General features: G+C 48.0%; 1 protein-coding gene across 2 annotated transcripts; it reads left to right on the top strand.

Moving 5' to 3' along the window:
• Positions 1-231: 231 nt before the first annotated feature.
• Positions 232-7,507, top strand: NME3 (NME/NM23 nucleoside diphosphate kinase 3). 2 transcript variants are annotated; one of them, XM_079952456.1, is made up of 5 exons: positions 232-446; positions 2,138-2,268; positions 3,686-3,787; positions 4,540-4,652; positions 5,957-7,507. In XM_079952456.1, the coding sequence occupies exons 1-5, from the start codon at positions 317-319 to the stop codon at positions 6,072-6,074; spliced, it is 594 nt and encodes a 197-aa protein (XP_079808582.1). In that variant the 5' UTR covers positions 232-316; the 3' UTR covers positions 6,075-7,507. The 2 variants fall into 2 exon arrangements, with proteins under 2 accessions (XP_079808582.1, XP_079808583.1); XM_079952457.1 differs by lacking the exon at positions 232-446 and adding an exon at positions 540-704.
• The last annotated feature ends 721 nt before the right edge of the window (positions 7,508-8,228 follow it).

The raw sequence follows: 8,228 nt of genomic DNA, 5'->3' as shown, positions 1-8,228 counted from the left end.
CCGATAGTCAGCGATGATGGGACTTGTAGTCAAACAACGTGGGGCGGGTGGTGGGCTCCCCGTGCCTGATTTAAAAGCAATAGCCGGATCACGGCAACCTCCCTCGGTTGCAAATAAAAGAGGAGAGGGCGGGCCGTGGCTGAGACACAGCGACTTCAGCTGCACAGCGATGTCGTCCACGATTCATATTGCAGGTTCGAAATGGGGTTAATGCTGGTTCGGCTGCTGCGGCTCGTTTGTTTTCAAGACGTTGCTTCAGCAAAGGTATCGGAGTAATGAAATTGCACAGGAAAACCTGTCTGCTCCACTGACTTACATGCAGATGCACAGAACTTTTAAACGTCGTTTGGAGACTTGCGAAAGCGAAACGCCGCCAGTAAAAAGACCAGCGTCAGAGCACAATCCTCTCTACGACTGCTCAGGTGCCCAAAGGGACTTCCTTCCAGGTAAGTGTGTTCAGGATCGGAGCCTTAGAAAGGAGCGGAATCTCCCATCTCTTCTGCTGCTGGTGCTACTTCCCCTTGAGTAGACTCCCCCTCTCGTCATCAGCGCGCGCGCTCCCGATCCACGCTGCCGGCCGGCGTGCGCGTCCTCCCCAGTTCTTCCCTTCGCTCTTTGGGTCTTCTTTGCTGCTGCTGCTGCCGCTGCCGCTGCTAACGCCATGATCTTCCTGCTGGCCCTGTTTGCCAGCATCTTCCAAACAGGTGAGCGTTGCTGAGATCTGGCGGTGCCCAACTTCGCAGGCTGAGATCTGGGGGTGCCCAACTTCGCAGGCTGAGATCTGGGGGTGCCTCACCAGCCCTTCCCTCTCTCTGTAGCTGGGTCATGCTGAATTAGCCGTACTGGGGTTGCATACCTGTTTCTTTTGCCATCAGGAAGCAACGCCCTGTGCCTGCCCTCCACCCCGCCCGCCCCTGGTGTCTTCCAGATAAAAACACACAAACATAAAAAGAGCCCTGTTGGATCAGGCCAAACGGGGCCCATCTCCTGTTCCCACAGTGGCCAACTAGATGGCTGTGGAGAATGCTTTTTCGAGGGGGTAAAGGTAAAGGGACCCCTAACCATTAGGTCATAGGGACGCAGGTGGCACTGTGGGTTAAAGCCTCAGCGCCTAGGGCTTGCTGATCGAAAAGTCGGTGGTTCGAATCCCTGCAGCGGGGTGCGCTCCCGCTGCTCGGTCCCAGCGCCTGCCAACCTAGCAGTTCGAAAGCACCTCCGGGTGCAAGTAGATAAATAGGGACCGCTTACCAGCGGGAAGGTAAACGGCGTTTCCGTGTGCGGCTCTGGCTCGCCAGAGCAGCGATGTCATGCTGGCCACGTGACCCGGAAGTGTCTCCGGACAGCGCTGGCCCCTGGCCTCTTAAGTGAGATGGGCGCACAACCCCAGAGTCTGTCAAGACTGGCCCGTACGGGCAGGGGTACCTTTACCTTTAACCATTAGGTCCAGTCGTGGCCAACTCTGGGATTGCGGCGCTCATCTCGCTTTATTGGCCGAGGGAGCCGGCGTACAGCTTTCGGGTCATGTGGTGAGCATGACTAAGCCGCTTCTGGCGAACCAGAGCAGCACACGGAAACGCCGTTTACCTTCCCGCCAGAGCGGTACCTATTTATCTACTTGCACCTTGACATGCTTTCGAACTGCTAGGTTGGCAGGAGCTGGGACCGAGCAACGGGAGCTCACCCTGTCGCAGGGATTCGAACCGCCAACCTTCTGATCAGCAAGTACTAGGCTCTGTGGTTTAACCCACAGCACCACCGGCATCCCAGGATTTCCAGGGGGTACTCAAGGGTAATAATAATATTATATTATTATTATTTATACCCATCCCATCTGGCTGGGTTTCCCCAGCCACTCTGGGCAGCTCCCAACAGAATATCAAAAACACGATAAAACCTCTTTTTTGTTGTTAAAAAGTGTGGCACTTACTGTAGGAACTTCATGGTGAGTACCAGCACCTATTTTACTAGAGGAAAAAAAAGCACTGCCTGTGGGAAACCTGCAAGTTGGACCCGAGTGCAATAGTATTCACTTGTGATTTCCAGAAATCCTGCCCCTCCTCAGCTGCGCAGCATGTATTGCATGTCCCCCCCTCAATATATATATACATTAAATCTCTCTTTTCCCCTTACTTTCCAGGATTCACCGGTGTAAATGAACGCACCTTCCTGGCCATTAAGCCAGATGGGGTACAACGGCATCTGGTTGGAGAGATCATCCGACGCTTCGAGAAGAAGGGCTTCAAACTGGTGGCGATGAAGCTCATGCAGGTCAGGATACTTGGCTAAGTACCTAAGCTGTTTGTCGAGAGATGGATGGGGAACCTTTATGACCCAGTGGACCACATCTTCATCTTCCTGCCACCTCCACCTCCATTCTGTGGGCTAACTTAGGGTTACCCACTTGTCACTCATCGGACACCAGGTGATTGACAAGTGGGTTGTCCCATCCATCTGTCAAAGGTGGCTCATGGTGGGGAAGAGACAACAACCAAGCGGGATTGAATTCCCTGTGCACCAGGCTTCCAGTCCTGCTTTCTATAGGCATTGGGATGGAAGCAGCTGATTCAGCCACAACTCTACCTGCCACACACTTTGCTTCACATAGGATGCCAGGTGTGGAGGAAATGACTGTGTTTTGGGGGAAATTGGCTTATAGGCCAAATGAGGGGTGCCTGGTGGGCCAAATTTGGCCTGAAGACCAGAGACCTGGAGGTTGAAGGCCACACACCAGGGCAGTCTGATCGCACCCAGTGTTGTATATTATCTTTGCGTGCTATCATTCTATTTTTGTGTTGGGGGTTATTCTCTATATTTTGTTGGTTTATTCATTGAAATTATAAACTGCCTTTCTACCACAGCACCCAAGACAGTTTACAAATTTAAAGGACCACAAAATAACATTTAAAGTTGATGGGGGTGTGTGGAGAAAGGACAATCCAGCTGGAACAGGGCCTGTGTTGCCTCTGCCTGCTTCCCTAGTTAAAACCGATTAAATTAGGTAGGCTTATTTGTATCGCCTTATCTAATATTGTATGTATTTTGTGGATTCATTGACATCATTGTTATTTTAAATTGTTCTTAATTTTGCATGGTTCTATTTTTTGGTTTGTTTTCTGGGTTGTAAGATGCTTAGGGTAAAATTTTGTGGGAAACTGACGGTGGTGGTAAAGATGCTGACTCAGCTGTTAATTTCCTGATCTTTGATTATCATCATAATCCTAGGAAATTTTACTCCCACCCTTCAAGCAAGTTCCCAGGGCAGTTTACACACAAAATAAAAGACTGAAAACAGTCAAGTCAACAAAATTGTTTAAAGAACTACACAACGTTGATCAAGTCTGTGGCATGTGTTTGACCACGTGTTAATCCTGGAAGACCTGCTTCCTGCCTTGCAAGCCTTTTCCCACTTGGCCTGGGCGGATGGGGCCCTGACAAACTCCAACTACCAAAGCTGGAGTATTGTTTAGGAATTGGGGGGGGGGGGGTTGCTGGGGTTGTTGATGTTGATTTATTTGTATCTTTATTTTGGATCCTATAATTTATGTGGAAATTCTTCAACTTGTGCACTTTTTGATGTTTGGTTTATTGTTTTATGACTACTTTTGCTATGTTTCTATTTTGTAATTTTTTAATACGATTTTAACTTTGGAAAGGCTGCATACAAATAAAATGCTTGATTGATTAGGCTTCCGAAGACTTGTTGAAGGAGCATTACATCGCCCTCCGTGAGCGTCCTTTCTATAACCGCCTGGTGAAATACATGAGCTCTGGACCTGTTGTGGCCATGGTGAGTGAAATAACAAATGCATTTTGCTATGAGAGCCAGTGTGGTGTAGTGGTTAAGAGTGGCAGTCTCGTAATCTGGTGAACCGGGTTCGCTTCCCTGCTCCTCCACATGCAGCTGCTGGGTGACCTTGGGCCAGTCATACTTCTCTGAAGTCTCTCAGCCCCACTCACCTCACAGAGTGTTTGTTGTGGGGGAGGAAGGGAAAGAGAATGTTAGCTGCTTTGAGACTCCCAAAGGGGAGTGAAAGGCGGGGTATCAAATCCAAACTCTTCTTCTTCTTCTTTGTGAGGGTCTTGAGATGCCCCTATCTCCTAACACATGTATATTTTCTAACAATACCCAAGTATAGAAAAGCAGTCTTGTTGGCACGTTCTGACATTTTACCCTCCAAGATCCCAGATAGCAGAACACTGGGGGGCGGGGGGGGGCGGGTTGGGAAACCTTGTAAGAAATATTTTCTCTTTGAGAAGAGAGGGAGGCTCATCACTTCCCTCTTCCCCAGGACTCCTAATGCTTTCTCAAGTGGTTTAGCAGAACAAGGCCACTGGCACTGAGAAGGTTGCCTTTTTCCATTTCAGCAAGTGGGTCACGGTTTGATCTAAGGCAGGTGACACCAGCAACAGCACGACCACCGTCCAAATAGGCAGAAACAAACAAAGAAAGGGCTCCCCAAATGTGCTATAGGACTAAAGGTGTGTCTTGGGTCACCAAAAGGTTGAATGCTAGTGGGGGTTTTTCTTCCCCTTCACCAGGTTTGGCAAGGACTGGAAGTGGTGAAGACAGCTCGCGTCATGATTGGCGAAACTAACCCAGCAGATTCGAAGCCTGGGACTATCCGAGGTGACTTCTGCATTGAAGTTGGCAAGTGAGTGAAAACCTCGTTTACTTTGGGGGCAGTTCTCTCTTCTGACCATTTTGTGTGACTCCGGCAATGCAACTACTGGTCCACCACAGCAAGGAATGGGGGCTCAGCCAGGTGTCGCTTTCTGCTCGAGATGATCTAAAACTGCATTCCTGTAAACAGAGTGGAAACTAAATCAGAGGATGATTAAAAATAAATAAATCAGGAAGGCCTTTTTGTTTCTGCATTAGGAGATAGGGGCATCGTTCACACATGCTGTGTGTCTAGCAAAAATAATCAAAATCCTGTTTAGTGCTAATGTTTCAGATCAGACTGTGCACTAGAACTAACCAAATTCCAAACCAAATCAGGCTAATTTGGGTGGACAAGGACTTACTGCGACATGTGGATGCAGCCAATGTGGATTATGGGTTTGTAAGTAAGAAGGAAGCATTTTTGTGTGAACATGGGCCAAAATTAAGCTGCCTCCCAGTAATGGTAGAAATGACCTCCAGCTTCATAGATTTGAGAGGCAAGTGAAGTATTTTTGCTTCTTCCAGGGTTTATTGTTAGCGTGTCCCTGTCTGCCAATACACATGCTGTTAATACAGTCCATCCCGCCTGTGAGCAAACACCCTCCCTCAGCAAAATGGACCTTTTATAAGGGAAAGAAAGAGAGGTGGGGAAATGGGGCAGGAGGGAAGCAGCAGCAGGAGGTGGGAAAAGAACAGCAAAGAATTGGAAAATAAGAAAAGACTCTGATGAATCATTGCATAAGGTTATAAAAATGGAAATGAAATGATCATTTTTCATCCCTTTTCCCCCTACCCTATTAGAAACACAAGAAGCTGTTGTATAGAGCCCAAATCCACACCATACATTGTGGGAGCTGTAGTTAAGTCAAGGGTGCCCTATTCCCCTTGCAGAGCTACAATTCCCAGTTTCCTTTGAAGAGGGATTTATGATTAGACCTCTCTGAGAACAGTAGCTCTGTGAGGGGAATCGGGGGTCTCCTCTCAGCACCACAAACAGTTTCCCAACAGTCTTTGGGAGAAAGCAACGACGGCTTGGAATCGCAGCACTTTAAATGTATGGTGTGAATGTGACCAGTCACATCATTTGTCCATCTGGCCTATCAGCAGCTCTCCAGGATTTGGCAGGAGCTTTTTCTGTACCTGGCAGTTGAACTTGGGACCTTTGCATATAAAGCCCTAAGCTGAAACCTAGCTCATCGTACTCATATATGCCCGACTGCACAAGAACTTAGTTAACTGTGGCACAATGCATCCAGCTGCACGGTGGGATATGCTTGTTCCTTTTTCCTACAGGAATGTGATCCACGGGAGCGATTCGGTGGAGAGCGCCCAGCGAGAGATCTTGCTCTGGTTCCGCACAGATGAACTGGCCTGTTGGGAAGACAGTGCAGATCACTGGATTTATGAGTAAGGCAGAGCAGCTGAAGCCTGCCCCCCCCCCTGCTGCTGTCACAAAGGCACTGCACAAACCCGTCCATTCCCTTTCAGCTTATCTGGGATCCCCCTGGGTAGCTTTCTTCTTTTGTTGAATTGGGTGGGGAAGAGAAAGGGCGGGAGTATTTTAGATCTGAACAAACATATCATGTCAGTTTAACAGCTAGTAATTTAATTCCCTTTCTCCCTGCCTCCCCAGCCCCCAATTATAGCCTTTTGGGGGCAATATTAGAGAAATCTGCACTATTAAACCAATATGGAAAAGCACACACCAAGGGGATTCCAGTTCTCTTTTCTCACTTTTAGAATGTATTTTCAAAGGGCTTCATTAGTGGTTTTCCTGCTGCCTCCCAATCCAAGCCTGCAAAGACTACCCCACTTGGTTAGGTCACAGTTTTACTAGCTACAGGGCACAGACCCAGCTTTGCAATCCTAGTCGGCAGATTGCCTGGGCTTGCATCCTGCTATCCGCAGCATCTTTGGGGTTGCAAAGCACCATGCCTCTGGCCACAAGAGTTTTATTTCAAACCACCCAGCTGAAAATAGGCCACCCAGCGTAATTGCGACATCAGGTGGCTGGCCCTTCCTACTTTCCCAACTTGGCCCATGGGAAGGGTGGGGGAAATACAGATCCAGCCTGCTGCCCTGCTCTTTCCAAAAGGAAACATCAAATAAGACAGAAGCAAGGGGAGCTGTGCTGTTTCGCTTTACTTAAGCAGCAGCAAATACAAACAATTGCTTGCAGCTAGCAATATCCGGCGGTTGAGCAACAGGGCTTATACAGCTGCTGTTACGTCCTGCTCTCTCTCTCTAGTGAATGCAATTTCTTTTTTGGGCAGTGACTTGAAATGCAGAATTCACGCTGCTCGTATCTCATACCCGCCCCACTTTCTCCAATAGTCCAGGACGGCGGGGGGGGGGGAGGGGGAGCTGCTTTAGTGCATGTTTTATCTTAGGGATGGCAAATATTCAGGTCTCCAGATGTTGGAGCCTCCATCACCTCTGACTGTTGGCCATGCTGTCTGGAGCTGATGGGAGTTGGAGTCCAACAACATTTGGAGGACCACTGTCCTGTGTACACCTGTGTACAGAATAATCTTATTCACAGCTGACAACTATTCAGTAGGAACAGAATGGTGGGATTTGGGAGCGGAAGATGGCATTTCAGGAGGCCTCTGATAGAGTGGAAACAGCCAAATCCCATTAAGTTGGGACCTGGCTGGAGAAGTATTGTTCCTAGGCTATCATGGTTCCTGTGTTTTCCTCTGGGATCTTTCATCCCACTGCATGTTACTGTTCTTCCAGATATTTCCCAAAAGGAGATTGTTTACATCTATAAATATGTACAGGGCTACTTTTTAAATACTGGCTGCGTTTTGCTTTTGTAAAATAAATTTTGGGAAAAGGCAATCGTTTTTACTCTGTGTCTGTCAGGGTGGTGTATCTTGGAAAAGGGTGTGGATGGCTGGCTGGGAGTACAGAACAAGGGCACTTCATACTTGCACCAAATTGTTGCAGGTGACCCCCCCCCCGCCCCATCACTTGGGTGTGCACCATCAAAAGATGCAATAAACGTCATGGCAGTAGCTCCTTAAAAATACCACTTCTAGTGTGTGTTTATCAATGCTCTCGAATCTGTGATGTTAACACATTTTTTTTTTTATTACATACAGAACAGATATGGTCATCTTTTGGATAGCGTATAAGGGACAAAGCATAGGGAGAGTGGGGTTGTTCTTTCATACAGCAGTCTCTTTACATCTTTAGACCAAAACAGCAGAGTTGACAGGCCTTAAGACACTTTTAAAAAATTTCTTTTATAACATACAAGTTAACTTTACATACATCACAGTGGAGATGTGGCGGGGAGGTGTCTGTAAGTCAAATCAGCATTTATCTTGCTGGCAGGTAGCTATCAGGATTCAACAGCCAGCACCGTGAGGCTTTCTCCCCATAGCTACGCCTCTCCCTCCCCCTGCGTCCCCCCCCCCCCCCACACCTTGAACATGTGCTTCTTTTCAATGAAAACGTAACTTCAAACTGTGAAAGGTTCTTTGGGCATATATTTGTAGGCAGGGGAGGCAAAAGGAGCAGTATCCTGACTAATAAATGCTGGGAACTGAGAACTGCT

The sequence above is a fragment of the Podarcis cretensis genome (genome assembly GCF_951804945.1).
Source record: "Podarcis cretensis genome assembly, chromosome: 14".
In the NCBI taxonomy this organism is placed as follows: domain Eukaryota; kingdom Metazoa; phylum Chordata; class Lepidosauria; order Squamata; family Lacertidae; genus Podarcis; species Podarcis cretensis.
The sequence above is the reverse complement of the archived record's forward strand: the minus strand, read 5'-3'. Positions and strand labels throughout refer to the sequence as shown.